General features: G+C 42.6%; 1 protein-coding gene across 1 annotated transcript in view; it reads left to right on the top strand.

Moving 5' to 3' along the window:
• Positions 1–25,654, top strand: part of MYO3B (myosin IIIB) — a 332,748-nt gene that overhangs the window by 77,475 nt on the left and 229,619 nt on the right. Inside the window, exons 4-9 of the mRNA XM_040358502.1 lie at positions 4,089–4,185; positions 9,250–9,366; positions 14,954–15,058; positions 17,143–17,226; positions 20,235–20,437; positions 23,614–23,712. Of these exons, the coding sequence (XP_040214436.1) occupies positions 4,089–4,185; positions 9,250–9,366; positions 14,954–15,058; positions 17,143–17,226; positions 20,235–20,437; positions 23,614–23,712 (705 nt within the window). The remainder of the gene's footprint in view (positions 1–4,088; positions 4,186–9,249; positions 9,367–14,953; positions 15,059–17,142; positions 17,227–20,234; positions 20,438–23,613; positions 23,713–25,654) is intronic.

Genomic DNA, 25,654 nt, shown 5'->3' with positions numbered 1-25,654 from the left:
ATCGACCCGTCCCTTTCAAAGGTCTGTTGGAGATGCCGGCGAGAGACTGGCTCGTTTCTCCACATGTGGTGGACCTGCCCATCGCTCTCAGCCTTCTGGACGGAGGTCCACAAGGTCATTACCCAGGTAACCACGGACACACTAGATTTCACGCCTGCGCAATACCTCCTCCACCATGCTCAGACACTCCCGAGGGGATACTGCCGCTCGTTAGCCATGCATATGGTGAACGCCGCACGAATGTGCATTCCAATCAAATGGCTCTCCAAACATCCCCCCTCTATGGCTGACTGGTTCCAAAGGATCCAGAAAACAATGGAGATGGAGGACCTAATCCACCAAGCCCACGACAACCCCACACGATTTAATGAAACGTGGGCCTGCTGGAAACACTACACTTTGACAACTGACTATACCGCGGCTATGACTCGTTGAACCTGAATAAAAGCCCCACCGCATAGCACCCTGTCAAGCCATAACTCGAGACATGCCCCGTCTGGTGCCCCCCCCCCCCCCCTCTAAGTTGGCCATTGGGCCGTTTGACCTGTTATTGTGTTTGCTGAAGAGTAAATAAACATTCTTTCTTGGAAAAAAAAAAAAAAAAAAGTTCTCAAGAGTCTCAATTTTCTCGTCGTGTTCCTCGTCGGGCTGGTTTTCGATGATAAACTCGAGCGTGTGTATGCTAAGAAACCCTTGCATGCTCAGAAGTATGAGACGGGAGTAAAAGTAGCATTTGTAATGGAGATAACACATTTTTCACGCTGTAACAGACTGCAAATCGTCTCCGACCAAACTTTTACTTAACACGCAGTAACATGAGATTAGCAAAAGCAGCCCCAAGGGTTGTGCCAGTGGAATCAAACTTTCCCAGCCATTGTATGTGTTGTACGTCACCGCGTTTGAGAACGAGGAGATTTTGTCTTGACAGTGTGTACGCAAAGCAAGCTTTTCGAGTTCCTCGACAAGCCTAACAAGGAACTCGTCGAGGAAAACGATGTGTCTTTTCCGATGAGTTTCTCGGTCGTGTGCACAAGGCCTTAGAAGCATATAAAGAAAAAAGTGCAGCGCAAAAATACAATCTAATAAACATATAAAAATAAATATAAATATAAATAAAGTGTCCAAGTGCAAAATAAAGTGTCCTTTAAATAAATAAAGAAATCCGGCAGGGGTGAGAGTGAAGAGGAGACACCAGAGGTAAATCCACCACCAAGGTAAGGATGGACTCTCACCTCATTGCTTCGACCCATAAAGAGTCACAAAGCATATCGGCATATCAGCATCCAAAACTCAGTCAAAGACCAGCTTCCAGTCTCCAGCATGACACCATATCAGATAGATATCCACAGGTCACCATAAAAGAAAAACACACAAGAATCTAAGTGCTCTCTGTATGTACCGGGGATATTTAATGAGGAAAAAGTGGTACACTTACATTTAAAATCACTCTAAGCCGAGTGCGAGCAAAGCAGCATGTACAGCAAACAGTCCAAACACAGCGGCGATGATCGAGGGTGACGTCCGTGCGTAACTCCTCCCCCTTCGTACGCGTTACGTCCCGTGGGCGGGACTTCCTCAGCGTCGGGTGAGAGAGAACGCCGGACGTCCCCAATGGTAAAGAATTTATAGTGAAAGCATAAATGGACGGCCAATCAGATAAGCTCACGGATGTGACCAATGAGAGTACTCAATGGCCAATAACATCCGGGGCAAAGGTCGCCTATAATGAAGTGCTGAAAGTAACCGGCCTATCGAATTGATAGTAGATGTGGCCAATCGGTAGCTAAATGACCAACAACTTCCGGTTCAAAAGCCATAATGCTGTTTAAATTACGATTCGGCACCCAATCCAAAAAGTCTCAGGGTGTGGCCAGTAAAGGGAAATAAACTGGAATTACACATCCAAGACTGGGCAACAAATCAATAATAGACAATAAAATAGGGAGGCATAAAAAATATATAAAAAATATATAAAAAATCGGAACAAGAACTGAATGGAAAGGAAAAAAGAAAAACCAAACAGTAAGGTCCAATAAGCCTCATGAATAGTTAATTAACTGGATATAAAAATTAGATTATATACAATCCCCGCACAATAGAAAAAACTATTTTTATTTTTATAAAAAATTGTACAGAGAAGCCAGCTAAATATATTAAAATATATGTTAAAAATTCATATAAAATGCATAAAATATATATATATAAAAAATTATATATACAAAAATTTATATATAAAAACGGACGTCATCCTCGATCATCATCACTTAACAGTGACTGATAACAAATTGAAACAGAGATAAATAAATACAGACAACAATATAATAAAAATTAAAAATTACTATAAAAACGAAATTTTAATCAATTAATTACCGGTTAGAAATGAAACAATTTAAATCAAACTCAACGTTAAGGCCCCCAGGCAAGGCAACCTTGAGCTCAAAGATCCAATACGATTCTCGTCTGCTTAACTGGCGGATAAAGTGCCCCCCCCTCCAATGTCGGGACACTCTCTCAATACCCCAGAATTTCAGACATTTAGGATCACGGTTATGATAACGTCTAAAATGTTTTGACACGCTATGTGTTTTCACACCTCGTTTGATGCAACTGATGTGTTCGCCAACGCGAACATGTAGGGCACGTGAGGTACGACCTACGTATTGGAGCCCACAATCACATTGTAGCATGTATATAACTCCTTCAGTATCACAGGTAACAAGCTCTTTGATAGTATACTCATTACTAGTGACGGTAGAACTGAAGGTTTTACGTTTCTTAATATTGTTTCTCACATGTTTACACGTGGCACATCTGCCACATGCATAAAAACCAGAAAGAAAATTGAATAATCTCGGTCTAGGCACAATAGGCGGGTCGATGACCCCCGGTGCAATCAAATCACGCAAGGCTGGGGCTTTCTTGTAAACGAATTGCGGTCGATCAGGTAGTGTCGGTCCCAAAACCGCATCTCCTTTTAACACTGACCAATGTTTTATAACAATCCGTTCAAATTTCTTGTATTGTATATTGTAATCTAAAACAATTTTATGATTAACAGTTTGATCAATGCCTGATGAGACTGGTGATTTGTCTGAAACAATAGCCACCCTATTCATTAGGCGCACCCTTTCAATTTCTGAATCTATATCTGAGGAAGAGTAGCCTTTCTGGATGAATCTTTTGGCAAGTACTTGTGCTTAGAAGCATAAACTGGTTGGATTTAGTGATTTCATCAGCTGCTTATTTTTCATAATATCCTTCTTTACTATTAGACTTCAGTCCTTCAAAACTTCTTGAAATGTTTACAAGATTCATACAGATATGAAGCAACCTGGCTTAGTTTCTCCTTGGGAAGATGGTCAATATTAATGCAATTAGATAACAGCGCTCTGGAATTTGTCTTAGAAGTGATCAAGCTGCCACCAAGCAACGTATCTGTCAGAGGCTTTCATTGTGGATCAGTGCTTATTGCTGCACAGCGGGAGGCTCCCATGCTGGAGTCCTAAAACTGTTTTACCCCAGGTTTATAATTCAACACAAAAAAATATGCATAGTAAAGGAAACACGCTTTCCTGCTTCACCAGCGCTGCCTTGACAATCTCAGAGTCTTGTTTAGCTGTTAGCCTATTTTAATTTAATAGTTGAATAGTTTCAAGATTTGGGGTATAATCAGATTACACAGAGTTAGCAGACAAAATGACTTTGCTTCTAATTCCGTAACACAAAGACCAAGATTACATCTCAGCTTATTCGGCGCAAATACAAATTGTACATTTAAAGGAAGTCATGTTTCAGGAAAGACTGTCCATTCGAAGGAGCCTTGTGTCACAATAAAAGGTAACATTAAAGGACGCTGACTGTACAACTATTTTCAGATGAACTAGAATCAGATAGATCTACTTAAGGAATAATACATTGAATTGCGGCTACTAAATTGCTGTTTAGTGGTCAAATATACAAGTTTTAAGACATAATGCTTGAAATGAATGAATTGAAGGTCTTGGTTCCTGAAATAACAATATGGCCTGTATATGTAATAAAATAAAATTACCATTGCAGTGTTTATATGACATATTTTATTGTTGTAGGTATGAGAGAATGCACACCAGACGGCCCTGTGTCCTGCAGACAAAAGAGAATATTTGCCTCGATGATGATTTGGTCAACCTGGAAGTTCTCAATGAGGTAATTTGTGTAAACCACATACAGAACTTTGTAATAGGAGTCATGCTGCGTACACACGACCGTTTTTCATGACGTGAAAAATGCCATTTTTTTAATTGGTTATTAAAAATGATCGTGTGTAGGCTCCAGAGCATTTTTCTCAACGTGAAAAATGGTCATTAAAAATGTAGAACATGCTCTAAATTTTCGCGTCGTTTTTCACGTTGTTGTTTTTCACGTTGTTAAAAACGGTCGCGTGTAGGCTTTAACGACGTGAAAAAAACGCTCAGAAGCAATTTATGAGACGGGAGCACTCGTTCTGGTAAAACTAGAGTTTGGAATAGAGATAGCACATTCGTCACGCTGTAAAAGACTGAAAAGCACGAAGACTGAAAAGCGCAAATCATCTCTCACCAAACTTTTACTAGCACAAAATCAGCAAAATCAGCCCAAAGGGTGGCGCCATCTAAATGGAACTTCCCCTTTATAGTGCCGTCGTATGTGTTGTACGTCACCGCGCTTTGTTCGATCATTTTTTTTAAGATCCCGTGTATGCAGAATCACATCGAAAAAACGTTGTTTTTTCTAGGACATTAAAAATGGTCGTACGTACGCGGCTTCAGAAAGTAGACAAGTGGATCTCTCTAGATTGTAAAGTCTGCAAACAAGGTCAGGAAAGTCAGGGGAGGAATCATTATACATTCACTTTAAAGTGCATTTTTAGTGATTTTGAATATATTCTATGTATTATCTTTTGATTCTTCAATCAACTCCTCGCTGCCTTCTAATACCACAAATAGAAGCAGTGAATCTGTATTGACGACATCTTAGGAAACCATGGGAGCCGTACCCGGACCTCATGCTTTGAGGACGGTCTGTAATGTTGGTTCGCGTACTGGATTCTGCATGGTCATCTACCTTGGTAGAAGGTTTTACTTCCACAGCGAAAGATCCCAAAACCCCTCTCCTCTAGAGCCTCTACCACTGCAAAATGTAGAATCACTCCACCCATGCTTCAATTTTCAAAGATAGCTTCAGCCCTTCCTTTTGGCACAAGACATGGGCCACAAAGCCCAACAAGTCTCCCACAATAGAGATGGCCTGGCGGTTCTCCTGGCGGTCGGTTCGCGGCGAACTTTTCTTGTTCGTGGTTCGCCGAACAGGCGGACATCTGGCGATATTCGTGCCCGTCCGCAATTTTACATTGTGAAGAACTTTGACCCATGAAATGTCCATCAGGTGGTGCAGGACAGCCAATTGAGACATTTCCAGGCCTTGCTTTGAGAAATGCTGCATTCTGCTTTTGCGTGTGCTGGCAGAGGAATTTCCACTCACAGAGAAACAGTTGCAGGTACCAATCCAACAGCGCCTGCAAGAAGAGGGCGGTTTGAAGATGTGTTGGTCACTAATGATATGAGATCATTCTTTCAGCCGACCCAGCCGATCCTCCGGATCCAGCATCAGGGAACACCTAGACCGACAGGTGTCCGACTACATCGGGTTAACGGCCGATGTGGATGCACTGAGAAGTTATGAACCCCTGGACTACTCTGGCCAGAGCTTGCACAAATTGCAATGGAACTGTTGGTGTGCCCCTCGTCCAGTGTCCTGTCCGAAAGGACGTTCAGTGCAGCAGGGTTTTTTTTGTGACCGATAAGCGCCCTCGCCTAGCTCACGACAGTGTTGACTACCCCTAACATTTCTAAAAATGAATGAGGCATGGATCTCGGAGGAATTCAACACATGTGACCAGTAGACCATGTTTGATTCAAATTCCTCATGACAGGTCACAAATATCCGCCACCACCCATAACAATTCATGGTCCCTGTGTTAGGTAAATACAGCGGCATTAAAGGCCTTTTATGTCCGTTGAATACCTAATTTTTGGGGCCTGCACTTATTTATTCTCTGAATGCCTAATGTACCTCCAGCCACAGAATACAAAGTTGTTTACTGCCAGGTGAACGCCTGTGGGCTAATTTTTGGGGCCTGTAATGGGCGGCACTTACTTCTGTATCCGGTGAATGCCTAATGTACCACCAGCCACAGAATACAAAGTTGTTTGCTGTCAGGTGAACGCCTGTGGGCTAGTTTTTGGGGCCTGTACTGGCCGGCACTTACTTCTGTATCCGGTGAATGCCTAATGTACCACCAGCCACAGAATACAAAGTTGTCTGCTGTCAGGTGAATGCCTGTGGGCTAATTTTTGGGGCCTGTACTGGCCGACACGTACTTCTGTATGCGGTGAATAGCTTAATGTACCTCCAGCCACAGAATACAAAGTTGTTTGCTGTCAGGTGAACGCCTGTCAGCTAATTTTTGGGGCCTGTAATGGCTGACACTTACTTCTGTATATGTTTTTTCACTTCTAGTAGATCAGTGTCCATGTTGTGGGACTATTTGTGCACAGCTAGTAAGTATTTTGTGGCTGCAAATATGACCTGCAGGTTTTTAATGTTCGCCTGCTATTAAAGTCAATGGGGCCCGCCGGGAACTTGCGGGTTCGTGAACATTTGAGACAGTTTGCGGTTAGCGTTCGCGAACCGTCCGTCAGATGTTCGTCCATCACTATCCCCCAAAGCTCTCTTCTCAATGAAGGGGCACCCTCATTTCCAAGAGTGGGGGAGCATCATCTGTTACAGTTTGACTCTTTCTGGGTCACAGACCTGTCAGTTAAATCAATGGTTTCAAGGGCTCTAGGATGTTGATGGGAAGCTTGTCAACAAAATGTTGTTTTTGAGGAGTCTTGAATGAAAATGAGCAAATGGTACAGCCTTGAAAGAGGCTACCATGAGGCTTAAAACTCTCATGGAGAATCTCATTATGGAATTTCCCTTCTTCAGTTCTTGAGCGTAGACTCTGAGAGAAAGAATTTTCTTTATTAAAAAGAAAACCGCCCGAAAGCCTAGGTTATTCAAATTGTAGCTGGAAGGGAGATAAGTCTTTCAAGAAAAGGTTTTCTAGATTACCTGTGAATGCTCAGAGTTCTTAGAAGCACATGGAAGGAAGCAAATCAGATAATCAAATGGATGGGAACGCACTCTTCAGCAATCTCTGTGGTCCACATCCCAGGAGTGGACAACTGGAACGCAGACTACCCTAACCACTATTGCCTGGATAAAGGAGAATGATCCATTCACCAAGACATCATCAACCTTAAATGCCAGAAATGGGTGACTCCAGATGTATGCATCCTAGCCTTCAAATTCAACTACAAACTACCTCTATTTGTAACCAGGACCATAGATCCTCTGACGCTGGGCTTGGACACCTTGATAATTCCCTGGTCTCAGTCCATTCTAATCTATGCCCTCCCTCCAATGCAAATTCTGCCTCATCTGCTCAAAAAAAATTAAACAAGAAATACAAAAAATATGATTTTCATCACAAATCCTGAACTTGCCCAGAAGAACCTGGTACACAGTCATACTCGGACTTCTAGCAGAAGTTCTTAGCTTCTCTTAATAGGCCAGATCTGTTGTCTCAGAGTCCTCCATTTCATACTACTTTTCAGTTGCTGGCTTTAACAGCGTGGCTGTTAAAGCCCAGGTCTTAAAAGTTAGAGGGTCTCTGAGTCTGTTATTCCTACCTCGCTGAAAGCAAGAAAAGCCACTTCCAGAAAGATCTACAATTGTACATTGGAATCATTTTTTGCCTGGTGTGAACACAGGCACTTTAATGCCAGAATTACTTGGTGACTTGTATTCTGGCTTACCTACAACCAGGTCTTGACCGGAAGCATTAAATGGTAAGTTGACCTTTGGGAACATGTTAAATGTTCCACCACATTTCAGGGTGTAAAATGTAACATGTTCCCAGTGCTGCAGCAGCCTGCCCCCACCTCCCTGTGGTAGCAGTATGGGGAGATGTTTCCCATTCTAGCTGCCAGTTTTTGAAAGCCGTGCGGTCGTGTCGGGCTCCGTCCACATGGCTGCATCATTCATACACAGAGCTGTGTGTATGAATGAGCTACAAGTCCCAACAGCCTTAATGGCTGTCGGCTTGTAGTTCTCAATTAACTACCACGGCGCTGTGGTAGTTCATTGAGTCCTCCTGTCAGCTAGTATCGGCTTCCTTATATGGTATGTAGGGGTAAGCAGATACACTCAGGGCCGTCTTAACAGCATCATGGGCCCTGGGAAAAGAAATGCTCTGGGGCCCCTACAATGATGACAGTGTAGGTAAACAGACATCAAGTAGGTAGGAGGCAGACTGCCTCCCCTGTGTATCTATCACTCTCAGTGCCATCATGGAGCCCCCAATTTTGGAGCAGCGTGGGCTCAAGGAATAGCTGTTTTGGGGAAAGTGCAGGGGCCCCCATGCAGCTGGGGCCCCTGAGCAGGGCCCAGGTGTGCCCTCTCATTAAGACAGCCATGGATACACTGACAGTGTGCAGGAGACCTGCATGGCATCAGAGATCTTCTGATTGCTGGCACAATGCTTTACAGGCTCCTAATACAAAAAATAATAAATACACATAATTTTATTATTTTTTGTACAAAGGTGAACTTATGTTTTAAGCACTCTAAAAGTCAGGTTTCAACCTTGTCCATTCTGTACTTCCATGCAGATCTTTGCTTCCCCACTCCCCTGTAATGGTGTCCAGGCCTAGAAGACAATTACTCGGCTCAAGCAGTGTCACATGACCAGCTGCATGATGGCACTTCTCCAACATAGCCAAAAGAGCTGCAAGGGAGCAGAGGTAAAATATATGGGGATCAGGATTTCCCTTTTCAGAGACACTGTCACCTTGTTTGCTTGGGAAAGGTGAGAGTGGCTTTTCAAGGCTTTCCACACATAGGGAATTAATTGTCATTGCTATCATATGCTGAGTGTCGTCTTTAAAGGCTCACATGATATTCTCGTTTTACAGATATCTTCCATGCAGTATTTTGTATTATACAAAAACTGAATAGGCATAAAGATTTGAGACTTAAGAAACCAAATTTGAAGGCATAATAAAAGTTGCCTAGGGGGCACATGGTTTTCTTTTCTTTTGCAAACTCTTCAATATTTTATGAACATGTATTTTAGTTATGCAGCTGTCATCTTTATATAGTTGTCAATCTTTTTTCTTTTTTCAGGAAACCATTGTACATCAATTACAGACACGATTTGCTGACTTGCAGATTTACACATATGTTGGAGATATTATAATAGCTTTAAATCCATTCCAAAATCTCAGCATCTATTCCCCACAGGTAAGAAACAACAATAAAATTATGATTATACTTCAGGGAAACGTGGGAAATATGTCAGAAAAGGAAAAGTAGGACATGGCAATATGCCTGATTTATGAAATCTAAAGCAAGGGAAGGATAGGACCAGTGCCTGTAGCAAAAAGTCAAGTTACATATTTTATTCTCTAACCTGTACTGGCAATGTTAAACAGGGATTTTCATGGACACTAGAGGCAATATCTTATCTTTCTTCATTGCTCTCGTTTTCATGCGCAGGCCCTTTAAAGTGGAGTTCCACCCATAAATATAACATTACATCAGTAGTTTTAAAAAAATGTCATTAGTCCTTTAAGAATTTTTTTTTTTTTTTTAGATGCCTTCAAAGTGTTGTTGCTAGGCAGAATAGTTAATCTTCCCACTTCCTGCACCTAGGTGCTTAACCTACACCGCACAGACTCATGGGAATGTAGTGGGTGTAACTTTCCAGGAGTCTGTGCACTCCCCAGTCTCGAAGAATCATGTGACTTGGACAGTACAAGTGCTGAAACCTGATCTGAAACCTATTACACTGCTTGTACAGCACTGAGCATGTGCGAGATCTGCAAGGCTGAAATCCAGAAAGTCATACAGTCTGGCTTCATGATGCCCACACTTAAGATGGCCCCAGTCAATTTCTATTTGATAAAGTGTCTAAATGCTGTAACAACCTAACAAAACAGACCTTAGTTTACAGACTAACTTTACTAGAATATATTAAGCTTGTGTATTACAGGGGTATTTATATTTAAAAAGTGAAATTGTGGCTGGAACTCCGCTTTAATGGATGATTGTATGTCTGCAAGTCTGTAGTGGAACGTAGCTTTGTTTTAGCGATGAGTTGTCAGGGATGTCCCAAAATAAACTATGTGCAATGTATCTCCCATCTTTGTTGTTAGAACTGGCATTAGGAGGTTGGTTGAGAAGGACATTTCCCTTGGTCTTGGGCCTTCTGGCTGAGGGCCGGGCTGTGAAAGCAGTGTATGGTGTAGGTTCCCCTGGGGTGGCAGTCCAGGCAGGGCTGTCTTAATGAGAGGGCACGCCTGGGCATTGCCCAGGGGCCCCAGCTGCATGGGGGGGGGGGCCTGCACTTTCCACAAAGCAGCTGGTCCTTGAGCCCACACTGCCCCCGAAATTGGGGGCCCCATGATGGCACTGAGAGTGATGGGGGGATATCTGGGGTGCAGAGGGGTCAGAGTGCTGGGGAGGCATCAATATAGCAGATATATTATATGCACAGGACAGCTTTGTTACGTTATGTATGGAGTATTTTCCCACTGTTTCTTGGCTGTACAGAATGATTGTTCATGTAGTTAATGCGGAGCTCCACCCAAAAGGTGCCTCCTACCTACTTGATGTCTGTTTACCTGCACTGTCTCCATTGTAAGGGCCCCAGAGCATTACTTTGCCCAGGGGCCCATGATGCTATTAAGACAGCTCTGAGTCCAGGGGTGCCGTAGTTCTCACTGTGTATCAGGCACTTTGAGTTTATGGCACCAAGGCAACTGCACAATGCAACACTTTTTTTGCACCTGCTTCTAAGGCCAGGCCTTTTGGCTGGGACCAGAGGAATGTTTCTTTCCTGGCTGAAGGGCCTGCCATTGTATTGCACTATGGCACCAATGCATGTCCCTTTTTCCACTTTTATTTGTGTGTTTGTGTTTTTGTGTGTTTGTCACTTGCACTGTGCACTTTACTCACCGTGATTAGTAGGGTGTTGGTGCACGGGCCTTTCCTGAAAGCCTTGGGAGGGGGTGGACATGGCCTTCTGGCTTGGTTCGCCCTCTCTCATGGGGTCTCCCTTCGGGGGAGCCCCACCTAGTACTTGGGGTTGGTCTGTTTGGGCCAGTGAGTACTCCAGTCCCTGTCTGGAGCCTTGCACCCCAGTGGATAAGGGTGAGTGTGCTTCCTCTTTGGAGGAGGTCCATATGTACACCCTGTGCAATTTTTGTGTTCCCACTTATGTGTGTGCACTTTTTTTTTTGCACCAGGTGTTATTTTGAGTGCGTCACATGACACTGGCTTTAAGAAAAAAATGTCCCTTGGTCTCCAACCTCTGGGAGCTCCATGGTGGCTTAAAGGACTGGCATTTTAGGATTGTGTACATTTCTGATAAATAGATCTGTGCCCCTTGAAAAATCATCTCTGCTAAAAGGATTCAATCGGATGTCAGGGACAGACACACACTACACATCACATTTGGGAAGTTGTAGGGTTTCATTTACAGACAAGGGTATAAGGGCTTCAAGGAGCATAGGGCTGCATACTGACACTTTACAGACATTTAAAGGCACAGAATAAGTGTTTTGTGTTGTGTGTATGCATATTGGGACAGCTTGTAATTATCCTGGTTTCCAGTAATGTTGCAATAAAACATGCCATTACTCCAGCTTTGCTAATAGGGCTATAGAGATGTAGTATTTTTTTGTGATCATGTAGGCTTCAGTCAGCCTGTCTGTACACTGCATGAGTGATCACTGAGCATGGGTTGCATTTTCTCTGCCACTTGCTGTATGAGCCAGCCAAGAGAGATTGCATTTTGTTGTAAGCCCTAATGAAGAGTGAGTGCCCCCCCAATACATTGCCTGCCTTGTACCACTCTAATGTTAATTTATGAAATTTTCTTTGAACTCTGTGACTTAAGCTAGCCAAAAAACAGATTCCCTCATTCACATATTCGATGTGGATGGGGGAGTCCTTCCTGCTGTGGTATTGTGTTTTGACAGCGGATCAGAATACCGCCATAAGAAAACAATGATCAGTGTTGATGTCTATATCTGGCAGCACTGATCATTTGGGAAAAACCTTACAGCCTGGTTGTGCACAAGCCAATTGATAGATCGACATTTGTACAACCACCTGCCTATGCATGGATTGAAATTCGCCCAGTCTCTGTTGAATTGGCTGAATTTCAATCCATGTATGGCCAGCTTTTATTATTATTTATTATTGTTATTATTATACAGGATTTATATAGCACCAACAGTTTGTGCAGTGCTTTACAACATCAAGGAAGACAGTACAGTTACAATACAATTCAATACAGGATGGATCAGAGGGCCCTGCTCGTTAGAGCTTACAATCTAGAAGCTTTATGGTGTGGTGCTCCCACTGCTTCTCTTGCACACTTGGGCTTCTCTCTGGACCCCAATTTTGGGCACAGTTAGCAGCTTCACCAAAGCTAGGCAGCTTTATTGCTTGAACAAGGCATCCTCATTATGAGATATTTACAGGTGATCTAGTACCTCGTATTTACGTTCTCTGGCTGTCTCTATCCCCAGACCTTGGGTCTAGGGGTTGGAAGAAAGCAGGGATCTCCCCAACTGCAAACTACCACTCAAACCCTAATTTTCAAGGGCCAAAATTCTGTTGAAACCAGTAGGGCTAGTCTTTTTTTTCAGAAAGTACAGATAGACTTTGTCTTAGTCTAGTGTTTGAGACTATCTATGTTATTTGGGAATATCCTGATTCGCCCATCCCATATTGCAATGTGCAATAAACTTGTTCTTGTTTTAAGCTCACTAAAGTGACTGCCACCCATCCTTTATACCCTGTGAAAATAATCACATCTGAAAGGATCTTATCGTCATGTAAGTGTGCTTAGGAGATTTGCATTATAACTGTTAGTCATCTGGAAACCAATATTTTTTTTTCATGGCACCCCAATAGCTTTGATAACATTACGTCATTGCTAACATGGATTCTTTCAAAATGCCTTTAAAGCTCTAATCCTGTTCTTTTTTAAATATGGCACCAAGTGTACTTATTAAAATTTGCAGAAGTTTAAAACCAGTTTTAAGGATTGGGGACCCCCGATTTGTGTAAATGATGTGCTTGTATTTATTAATAAGGCTGGTTCACACTTATGTGGTTTCTCTGTGGCCACGTTTAGCCTCATTTGAATGAGCTGCTATACTTCCAGAAAACACAGGGAAAAGGTCCCTGTACCATTTTTACTTTGTCTTGCCATGAGAGTTTAGGACAGCACTTCACTTTGTTTGGTGCTCTTTATTTTAATTTTAATATGTACTCTTGAAGAAGCTCTTGATTTATGAATGAAACATGTTTGGTTTTGTATTTGGGAGCACATTTTTTATTTGATTTTGGGGCACACATGTTACTGGGGCTAGAGACTGGGGACTCCTTAATACCAGATTTTGGTAGTTTACAGATTAGTACTGTGAAAGAGATCTAATGGAGAAGTAGAGAGCTTGTTACTATAATGATCCATTTATTCTAGATAATGCTATCAGTAATTTTAATTATTTAGGGTTGAGGATACTTTTTTGTCTGTGGGAATGATATTGCTAAAATAGGTGGTGGAGATTTTTGTATAGACTTCTCTCCCCTCCATTTCCACCTTTCCCCATTCCCTACAGAATATTCAGTTATTGTGTATATCCACTGACTGAATGGCTAGACCTATTTCTCCTCTATGATAGTTGTTTAACTGTGGGTGGAGTTTGGTAATATCTGCAGGGTGCTATTGTGACTATGTATACCATCATTTTCAATAGATGCTTTGTGGGTTTGGGAGTCTCTTCAGGGGTCAAGTCCTGGGGAACCCAAGATCCCACCCAAGATCCACTCCCCCACCAAAAAAAAAAAAAATGATACGCTCATATGCATAATTACTAAACCGCATGTTTTTTAAAAAAAATCCTGTGATAACTTGCGGCAGACCTCCGCAATGTCTCCTGGGAACAATGACAAAAGCTCCCAGGAGACATTGCGGTATCGAGGAAGTGACGAAATACCCGCACACTATCCGATGAATCCATATACAGGAAGCGGCCAGTAACATAAAGGATTACTAAGGTTCGCCTGCCCCTGACAGTGACTCGAGCTGGGCATCGCCGCTTAGTGAAGTATTGGCTCGGGCAGCTCGGCTGCTCTAGTCCTGCAAAGGGAACTGCGTTCCTGCTGTGAAAAAAGTGCAGGGACTCCGTTCCCACGCGTTCCCGCAGGACTTGAGCCCTGAGTCTCTTTCAGTATCGCACTATAAGTTAAAGCATACACACAATCTTACATTATACATTTCAAAAGAATTTCAATAAAGGTTATATTTTACTTTAGTGGCTATTGGTGCGTGGGTAACGCATCCAGTTGAAAGTGGCTTAAATCCAGTTTTAAGGATTGGTGTCCCCTGCTTTGTGTAAATCATCTGCTTGTAGTGAATGCTAGGTTCACCCTAATGTGGGTCCTCTGTGGCCACGTTTAGCCTCATTTGAATGAGCTTCTGTACCTACAGAAAACACGTTTTCCAAAATCACAGCCACAGGGAAACTGAATAGTGCTATGCATTTCCATGCATGGGAGAAGACGCTACAGTTTCCGTTGCATGAGGGTGCAATTAAGAATTAATGGCGCACCCCCCCCCCCCGACATCTGCTAAAAGCAGCGCTTTAATGATGCAGGTGCTGGAAAGCAAGCGATTAAATATAGTCGCGCACCCGCATATAGTGTGAACCTAGCCTAACACCTGACTTGTGCTTGTTTTTTTTATTAATTATAACAAATATACTTTTCATATTACAATAGACATTTGCCTCAAATGTTTTTTTTTGTTTAGTTCTCCAAGCTGTATCATGGAGTCAAACGTGCCTCAAACCCTCCACATATATTCGCAACTGCAGATGCTGCATATCAAGGAATGGTCACTTTCAGCAAAGATCAGGTATGATACCACCACAGCTTTAGGCTGGCCATAGATGAGTCCTTTTTCTTCTGGCAGAATTAAAAAAAAACATATTATTATTTATATTATATTATTATACATGATACATTATACAGTTTACGCAGCACTTTACAATGTAGAGGGGGGACAGCACAATTACAGTACAGTTCAATACAGAAGGTACAGGAGGGCCCTGCTCATAGAGCTTACATTATAAAGGGAGGGGGGGGGTGGCGGTACAAAAGGTAATAGCTGCAGAGAATGATTTGATTGGGGTGGCTCTGGGACAGTTAGGTGGGTGTGGGATAGGCTTCCCTGAATAAATGAGTTTTCAAAGATCTCCCAAAGGTGGACAAGGTAGGTGCTGATCGGACATACCAGGGCAGGGAGTTCCATAGGATGGGAGAGGCTCTGGAGAAGTTCTGAAGGTGAGCATGGGAGGAGGTAACAAGGGATCTAGAGAGCAGGAGGTCCTTGGAGGAGCAGAGGGGACGATTTGGGCAATATCTGCAGATGAGGTTGGTGATGTAGATGGGGGCGATGTTGTGAATGACCTTGTATGTTGTGGTTAGCATTTTGGATTTTCCAAGTGGGGTAGGGGAAGCCAGTGGAGGGAATGTCAGAGAGGAGCAGCAGTCACAGATCGGTTAGTGAGGTGTATTAGTCTAGCAGCAGAATTCATAATAGACTGAAGGGGGGATAGCCTGCGTAAGGGTAGGCCATTAAGGAGAGAGTTGCAGTAGTCAAGGCGGGAAATAATCAAGGAGTGAATAAGTTGCTTTGTGGTGTCATTGGTCAAGAAGGGTTGAATTCTGGAGCTAGTGTGGAGGTTAAGGCGGCAGGATTCAGCCAGTGATTGTATGTGGGGGCTGAAGGAGAGGTCAGAGTCGAAGGATTACACCCAGCACCTTGGCATGTGTGGAGGGACCAATGGTTGTGTTGTTTTCCTTCAGCCACATTCCTCTATATTACTCCAGCCACATAAACGCGATAGATGGGAGATTGGGCAAGCAGGAATGGCGACATTCAGACAACTCACAGTAAGCTAGTCTGAACATTAAAGAATTTATAAAGTCACATTTTTTATTTCTTTTTAGATAGACTGTGTTAGAACCTTCTCTGCTGCTCTTTGTGTTCCTGATGATTCACTCTTATTATTGATCCAATAGTACCATTGGTACTATTGGTCCTGATGATCTTTGTCTTTGATACAGAAAGTGATGGGAAGGCCAAAGTATTTGAGCTGTCAAAGCAACTAATTTAGGGAGAAAAAATACCAATGGGTATACACGTTCGGATAATAATTGTCTAAGAAGGGATATCTCCTCACTTTTTTTTGTTTATAGCGCAGAAATTTTAAACCGCAGAGGTGATCAAATACCACCAAAAGAAAGCTCTATTTGTGGGAATTAAATTATATTCAATTTTAATTGTCAATCAAAGTGCAACAGCGCTGAAAGATAAAAACTGTCTTGGGCAGGAAGGGGGGGAAGTGCCTCGTATGAAAGTGGTTAAAATTTTAAAAGAAAAACATTTTTGGCTTTACACAACCAGTACAAATGTTAGCCTTGACTAAAAAAAAAAAATGATCTCCAAATTAATAAGTGTTGTCCTCTTATTTTTAGAGATACCCTTGGACATCCGACATTTCTGAATAAAAAAAACCTGCAAACGTATCAGCATGCATGCAGTGGGTTTCTTCTGTGTGTGCCTGCTGTGTCTAAAGATTCTGGCATTGCTGTAGAGAGATTCAGTAACTATTGTCCCTGGCTAAAGACAGTTGATCCGCTGTTAGGTAGTGCTTAATACATCCGCCTTCACACAGGAGGCATGTTATTAACCAATATCAGTATTCAGACAGAAAGGGTACCACTTCTTCCCAACTGAAGTCTTCAAACCCCACTTTGTGGGCTTTTTTTTTAAATAATGCTACTGTCTGATAAGACATTAACCTGGACAATATATACTCAATAGCAAGAAAAAAAATCATCCTTAATGGCAGTGATATTATTAGCATGTATTTTTTAACTTGGCTCAGCCATTTCTATGATGGTAATTATTTCATTATTTGTGATCTGTGGCAGTGCATTATTATAAGTGGAGAGAGTGGAGCAGGAAAAACAGAGAGTGCGCATCTCATCGTGCAGCATCTGACCTTCCTCGGAAAGGTACAGTATGTCCTTATCCAATGTCACTTGTTCTTTGTCAAACAAAGCTGGTACTAGACAGAATAGCACACTGGATACATATCATGAATTGGTTGTATACATTTTGTTTATACAGAACAGACTGATGAGTGCAAATTACAAATACAAACCACTTTTGATATAATGTATCGCTTTTCCAGACGCATCATTCTACTGTACGTATATAGAATAATAATTAGGGGATCGTTTCCAGGCCTTTCCTCGTTGAAATCTTACGTCAAACTTCTCACAGCATAATGACATGGGTATAAACTGGTCATACTCTAATCCTTCAGCAACCCCCCCCGGCAAAAAAATGCCAAGGATAGGAATACATATGTAACCTATGTAGATTCTTAGGCCTTGTACACACGGTCGGTCAAAACCGATGGAAACGGACTGAAGGTCTGTTTTATCGGTCCAAACCGATGGTGTGTGGGCCCCATTGGTCCGTTATCCTTCGGTCGAAAAATTTAGAACTTGCTTTAAAATTCAACCGATGGACGCCTAACTGATCGGTCAAAACCGACCGTTAGTATGCAAGTCGACGCATGCTTGGAAGCATTGAACTTCATTTTTCTCAGCACGTCATTGTGTTTTACGTCACCGCGTTGGACTCAATCGTTTTTTTAACTGATGGTGTGTAGGCACATCAGACCATCAGTCAGCTTCATCCATTAACCGATGAGAACTGTCCTTCAGACCATTCTCATCGGATGGACTGATCGTGTGTACAGGGCTTTAGAGCTGGCACCAGAAACTGACACCAGAGGGGGCCCTCTGTAGACACTTTTTACATAGTCTAAACACTGCATGTATTATAGATGTAGGGGATCTGATTTCCCTTGGGGCGGCACTGAACTGTTCATTCTGTGAGCAGCCAGGTCTCAAAGACAACTTTTCTGAACCTTTATTAATCTTTTTTTCTCAAATACAAAAGTTTTACATTTATCCAAGATTCTATTGCAATATACATTATTCCCATTAATTATTCAATATACGGAATCTTGATGAATATCTATTAGTTACTTTATCATTAAAACAAAATACATTTCATCATTTATCCTACTATCTTCCATGTCCATTCATCCTAACATCCATAAAAAAAAAAGAGAATTTGAATTTTTTTTTTCTCTTTCCCCCTCTCCCCCTCTTCTCTCTCCCATATTCTGCTTAATTTACATTTCCTCTTTGTGTCTCTACTGGTTTTTATTTATATATATTCTTTCATCCCCTCCGAGATCCAAAATTCATCCCATTTTTGCCATATTACTGGCATTTGACTATTTATATATCCTTCTTCTCTAATCTGTTTTTCCATATACTGTATTTCGTTCATTTCACATATCCAATCTATTATATTTGGACTCCTACTTTCTCTCTCCATGCAAGCTATTATTTTTCTTGCTGCCTTTCTCATATAATGAAAAATATCCTTCTTGATACTCTTTATAGAATCTGGAATCAAAGATAGTAATGAGTTAGTTTTCGGAACCTTCAGAATCACGTGGTAGTGCAAATTGTTTAGCCCCTCTTTCGATGCTTCCACGTTAGGACACTTACTTAAAATGGATGGTGCCAACCTGGATAAAGATTAGAAGGAAAATTGCCGCTGTATATTTTTGAAGTAAAACAGCCCATGGCTAGTCATAACCTTCTGGATTACTCTTTAGCTGTACAATGACAAAACGCATGTTCTCTTTAGTAAATCTGTTCCTAGGGTGTCCCTTTTATCAAGAAATAATTAAACCAGACACATCTAATACAGTGTTGTGTAACTCATAAAATACTGATGAAAGTAAAGATTTGTCCACATCTACCGTATTTATCGGCATATAACACGCACAGGCGTATAACACGCACCCTAACTTTAAGAGGGAAGTTTCAGGAAAAAAACTTTCCACAGCCCCCCGCGTATAACACGCAGGCACAGTTTACTCTCTATTTTCAGGGTAAAAAAGTGAGTGTTATACGCCAATAAATACAGTATCTATGTTGCTCAAGTATTTTTATCTTATCAGTGCCGGGACATGGTCATCTAGGGCCTAGGGCGAAGATACTATACTGCACACCCCCCATACCCAATGTGCAAACCTGATCGTCATATGCCACCTGCCACAACCAGTTGCCACCCTGCTTGTGTCAGCATCACTGTGTAGCTTCGGGTCCACCAGTTTGGTTTCATGTTGAAAGAAAATGCTACCGGTGCAAAGGAAACAAACAGATCTCTATTGATTCAGTTTGCTGCAATCAGATGTATGCCACCTAGAGTGAAATAAATGTAATATAACCAATTGTGGATTGCGCTGACTACTATTCCCAATCTTTTATTGTGAAAAATATGTATATAAATATGTGGTTTCATGTTGACCTGGAAGTGTGCAGTGACATTGTGGTATCTTCCATCTGTTTGTTCTTTGCCTCTGCTGGTCTCCTTGCACTAATAGTTAATAGCACCGAACTGGTCAGAGACAAAACAAAAGATAGAACACACATGCCAGTCACAGTGGAGCATGTGGTTGCACATATTACGAAGAAGTAAATGGTTGTGTATGTCAGATCACCCCGCTATGAATTAAATATTAAGTAACTAATACAAGAGGAAAAAACTTTAGCAGTTTTAGCCATGGATGCATGCTTGTATTGATGCCTCTTTACATTTTTAAAGTTGTTATATAGACTTTTTGTCTTCATGTCTAAAACAAAATAAAATACAACAACAATATACCAGAACAATGGAAAGCATATAAAAAGATTTAAATATAATTGAATTTTTGTATTTGTAAACAAATAATTGTGGTCCCCTCCTCAACATGAAACTGGGGCAGCTTCCCTTCCTGCACTCCCCGTGGCCAAGCCCTGGCTCTTATCTATTGTACACATGCTAAGAACCACAACGTTTGTCTTTATTGTACACTATTATGGTATCTTACTTAAGACTTTCTACAAAATTAAAAAGACAGTTGATTGTAACAAGACTCTTTTCACAGGCAAATAATAGAGCTTTGCGAGAAAAGATCCTACAAGTTAACCCTTTAGTTGAAGCCTTCGGAAACGCCTGCACTGTTATCAATGACAACTCCAGCCGGTTTGGAAAATATCTTGAAATGATGTTTACACCAACAGGGGCGGTAATGGGTGCAAAGATCTCTGAATACCTGCTGGAGAAGTCTCGAGTTATTAAGCAGGCTGTGTAAGTAGATAGCTTCACTGTATACAGGGTGTGATTGTTAAGAAAATGGACCCATTGCCCACAATATCCAGAGAAGCGTTTACTATATGTCCTTTCTTATGCTGTACAGATCACAGTTAGAACCAAGACCTGAAAAAAGGACATTTGAAATATTCTCCAGGTTACCCGTTCAGTGTAATACATACAGTAGAAAGTTGGATGGTGGACGTTTTTAAGTACATAGTGCCATGCTTACCCCTAACACAGGTGGTCAGGCACTATAGCTAGCTTCTCTGTTATTCACTCATAGCAGCCCCCTTTCCCATAAGGCAAGAAGGTCTACCGGTACTCAGTTGCCTCGAAGATTTTTTATAAAAAGCTATAGTGCCTGGCTACCATGCCGTAGCAGGGGGGAACTGAGCACAACAAACAGGTACTTGCAGTTGGCAGACAGATAAAGTGGTTCAATAACAGTCCAGGTACATGGCACACAAGGTTCAGAATAGTCAAGGTCAAATCCATAGTCAAAAGGTATTCAGAGTTCCAAGTGTATACAATATCAGATCTGAGGTCATCAACAAGGGAATCCAATCTAGCAGACAGGTGAGACAAACATGAAGCTTGGAACACGTGTTAAACACAATATCACAAGAATGGACTACAGGCTTGGCTGGCTTAAATCAGGTTTGGTCCCAGAGACTGGCTACATCAATCACCTTGCAGGTAGACAAACCAGGAGAATGCCACAGTCAAAATCAGGATGGTGAAATAAGACCAGCAGCTGTGATTTAGCAGGAGCGTTACATGCTCCTGACACATAGTTGGTTGTTGTGGGGCAATACAGGCAATCTGAAAAACAAAGTTGAGTTTTTTTTTATGCAAAGCTTATTCTCATTTATATTAAGAAAAAATATTATCACTTTTTTGGTTTAAATCAGTTTTGTTGTACTATTACTGTTCTTGTTAAAGAAGAAGTAAACCCTGGTGGGTTTTACTTCCTCTTTTGCTACCTGACCAACTTGCTAATGTAAAGCATAATGGGCTAGTATGCGTCGTATATTAGCCCATTATGTGACACTTACCTGCAAAAGAATCAAGCGATGTCCCCACTGCAGGAAGTGTCCATCTTCTGTGTCTTCTTTCTTCCGGGCTGCGGACTCTGGCGCTGTGATTCGCCGGAGCCATGTGACGTCACTCCCGCAATTCACGGCACAGGCTGGCAAAGAAATGGCACTTAATTTTGTTTCTTCCCTGTGCTTGTGCCGTGGGGATTTTTGGAGGACTACAAGGACCACATTTAGGAGATATTTCCACTACCTATAGGTAAGCCTTATTCTAGGCTTACCTATAGGTAGAAGTAGTCCACTTTAAAGAGCTTGTGTTGTTATAATATTAAAACACTAAACAAATTGCCAACTGTTATATGGTCTGTTCACCCAAAACCGATATTTTAGTCAAACACTGGAGAGTTCACGCACCTGGGAGTTTCAGGATCCCAGGGATCCTGTTGTGCTTGCGAAATCTGCACCACTGCTGTGGTCATTCATTTTACAGAATATAGGATGCAACAGGAGTTGCTAGAAAACACAGAAATAGATGGAAACCCCCAGAAATTAAAGCTGGCAAAGCTTCCATTTCAGGCAATTCCTGTAAATTAAGACATAATAAATCAGGGACTAACTCAATCTATCTGGATCCACCTGTACAGTTATATCACCTTTGTGTGGGCTATCCTTTTATTGTACGAGAGATGTGTGCTTCACCTAAACAGGCAAATTTTGAACTGGTAGGAGCAGGTTACATGAAGTAGTTTAGATCTATAGTGCTGCTAAGCAGTGCCGGACAAGGTCATCTAGAGCCCAGGGTGCACATGCCAAACTGCGCCACCCCCCACCCCCAAGATGTATGAGCAGAATGTGTTAGCAAAAATATTGAGCACTAATCTAAATACTTACCCCCTACGCATAAATCCCCCCTCCTCCCAGGACAAATCTGCCCCCTGCTGAATTCCCCCCTCCCAGCACAAATCTTTGCCCGCACCCCCATTCCCCCCATTCCCCCTCCCCGCTCAAATCCTCTCTCTCTCTCTCCAAATTCCACTGGCACAAATCCCCATCCCAAAAAAACACTCCTTCTAGAATAAATCCTCTACTCCCCAAACCCCCCCCCCCCCCCAAGTATGCATCCTCTCCCCCCACTCCAAATTACCACTCCCAGTACAAATACCTCCATCCACCCCCCCCCCCCTTATAGCACAAATCACTCCCCGTCCCCACCAAATTGCCCCTCCTAGTACATTTACCCTCCTATCATCCCTACCAGCACAAATATCCCCCTCCCCAAAAAATCCCCTTCTTGTACACATCCCCTTCCCCCTCCACCATATCACCTATTCTAGAACAAATCCTCTTCGGCATCCCCCCTTCTAACACAGATCCCGCCCCCAAATCACCTTTCATAGCACCCTCCCCCGATTTTCCCCATTTAGAACATTTATAACCCCCGCTACCCCCCAAATTCCCCCACCCAACACAAATCCTCTCCCCCCAATCTCCTTGTGGGACCCCTGCACCTCACATGATACCGCAGTGCCCAGGGCAGCCATCCCTTCTGCCCACCCCTTGTCCTAGCACTGCTACTAAGGCTCCTCCAAACTCACTAGAAACAGCTGGCTATATACTGACATAGTGCATGATAAAAATTCTGATTAAATAAATGCATGCTGCCTGTTCAACTCCCTTTCAGTAGTTTCAGCTTACCCTCTATTTTGTTGCATAATAAAATAAGTATAAGAAACAATTCCCCTCTAATGCTCAGAGTTGTAAATATAGAGAAATATGTTACTATTTTTAGCCTTTTCTCTAGAACACCATACAGAGCTGGTAAAATGATTCTTCCAGCAGCGTAATAATAATAATGTTATAATGGAAGAGAGTAATGAAGTGCAACTAATGAAATAATGAACCAGAAATAAAACAGCATTTGGGTTAATTTTGCATCATTTAAAGTTTTAGTGAGTTTACATAAAATATGCTTTACCCAACTGTTGAAAGAAGTTGCTAAATCTTTAGCCCATAAACTTGCAGTATGTAGAAAATATTCATGTTTAACCCAGGCTAGAGAGGAAACAACATTTGCGCTTGATTGAGGATTGCATTATAACGCTCCAATGTGCTTTCTCTTTTATTTTTTTACAGGGGTGAGAAAAATTTTCACATATTTTACTACATTTATGCTGGACTTTATCACCATAAAAAGCTTTCTGAATATAACCTACCAGAAAATAAGCCTCCTAGGTAAAGCAGTCCTATCTATCTATATATGTATCTATCTATCTATCTATCTATCTATCTATCTATCTATCTATCTATCTATGGATCCCTATCTATCTCAGCCTTTCTCAACCAATATTCCTCTGGAGTTTCTAGGGATTCCTTGAGCAATTTCTACCTCTCAGATAAGTAACCACTGATACAAGTGATCTTTTCCCACCCACCACCAATGTGGGGGGCATTCTAACCACCAGTGTAATGGGGCCCTTCTTCACTAACCACCAATATAATGAAACACTTCACAGACTACTAGTGTAAGGGGACACTTCTTTGACTACCAATGTAAGGAGGCATATTTCCACTGACCGACAATACTAAGAAGCCCTATGATTTTCATGGTCTGCATTATTTTTTTGGACATTTTTATTAGTGAAAATCATTATGTCATATTAAAGAGGAAGTAACCCCCTCCCCCTCGAAAAACCTGCAAGAGAAAGGCATAATGAGCTCATTATGTGGCACTTACCTGAAATCGAAGCCCCCGAGGTCCTCCTCTTTTCCCTCCGCTGCCATGTCTTCTTCCTGTTATCGGCGATCCGGCGCTGTGATTGGCTGGAGCGGCGATGACGCGGGACCGGCAGATCCCCGCCCATGCGCGGGAATGTGGCATTAACCCCAATAATGGCATTCACAAAAACGGCACGCTCAGTACGCCTGCGCCGTTGTCTATGGCGCTCATGCACTGTAGACATCGGTGCCTGTCATTATTGTAAATATCTCCTAAACCGTGCAGGTTTTGGAGATATTTCTTGCACCTACAGGTAAGCCTTAATCTAGGCTTACCTGTAGGTGCAAGTTGTGTGGTTGGGTTTACAACCAATTTAAGCAGTCTTGGGTTTCAAATACACTAAGTATGTTATATTCCTTATTCTTTTATTTACTCTTGTATCATAAGCTGAAGATAAAAACAAAGAAAAATTTAAACAAGGATTCCCTGAGATCTGAAAGTTTTTTCAAAGGTTTCTCTATATTAAAAAGGTTGAAAAAGGCGATCTATCTACTTATGTTTGCACTACTGCGGTGCCAGATGAGACCAGTCTTTCAGTAGCAACAGGAGCTCATATCGGCGCACGGTCCTAGGAGTAGGACGTGTGGCTCATAGCTCCAGGCAGGCAGGCTCTCAGCTTCCAGCTAGCATCCAGCATTCCTGGTATCCAGGTCCACCAATACCCCTCGGATCCTGAACCATCCAGCCTATGGTCCCTTTCTCCCAGCTCTCCCAGCTCTCCCTTCCCTAAAAACAGCAGCTGACCGCAGCCACATTTCCCCCACTAATGCCTCCTAGGCTTGCTGACTATTAGCCAGGCAAGCAGGACAGACCGTGGCTGCGGCCGGCAATCCATCCAGCCACCCACTCTTTTTCCTCTCCTCCTACCTCCTACCTTCTTCCTCCCGCAGATTACCGCCAGCCACAGACATCAAGGTCGATAAACGGAGCACACTGTAAGGAAAGTCCCGGCTCCCCACAGAGGTCCGTAGGCCGCGGCGGCCGCTTTAGGAAAGTCCGCGGCTGCGGCCTGGCGGCACGCCGCCCATCCTCCCATGGTCCCGGCCACATCTTCAGTCTCAAGTCCCATTTCCCAGACCGCCCTCTGCCTCAGTAGCCTCTGTGGTTTCCCCCTCCCGTTTCTCCCCCCCTCACCATTCACAACTTCTACTGCAAAGATCAGGAACCAGTGCTCACCTGTGAACCCCCCCACCCTCGGGCCACCGACGGCAGCCACCAGAATACATCAGAGCTTTTTCCCTCCCCATTTACTCTTTTTTCCTCCCCATTTACTCTTTTTTCCTCCCTCCATGTCCCAACACCCCTCACCTGCCGTGCCTACACCAGAGGACTGTCGGCCACATAACATGGGACAAGCAGGTCCCTGACCATCGACTCCAACAGGTAAGGACCCAGGCC

Source organism: Rana temporaria, chromosome 6 (assembly GCF_905171775.1).
Source record: "Rana temporaria chromosome 6, aRanTem1.1, whole genome shotgun sequence".
In the NCBI taxonomy this organism is placed as follows: domain Eukaryota; kingdom Metazoa; phylum Chordata; class Amphibia; order Anura; family Ranidae; genus Rana; species Rana temporaria.
Note: the sequence above shows the minus strand (reverse complement) of the source record. Positions and strands in the feature narration are given on the sequence as shown.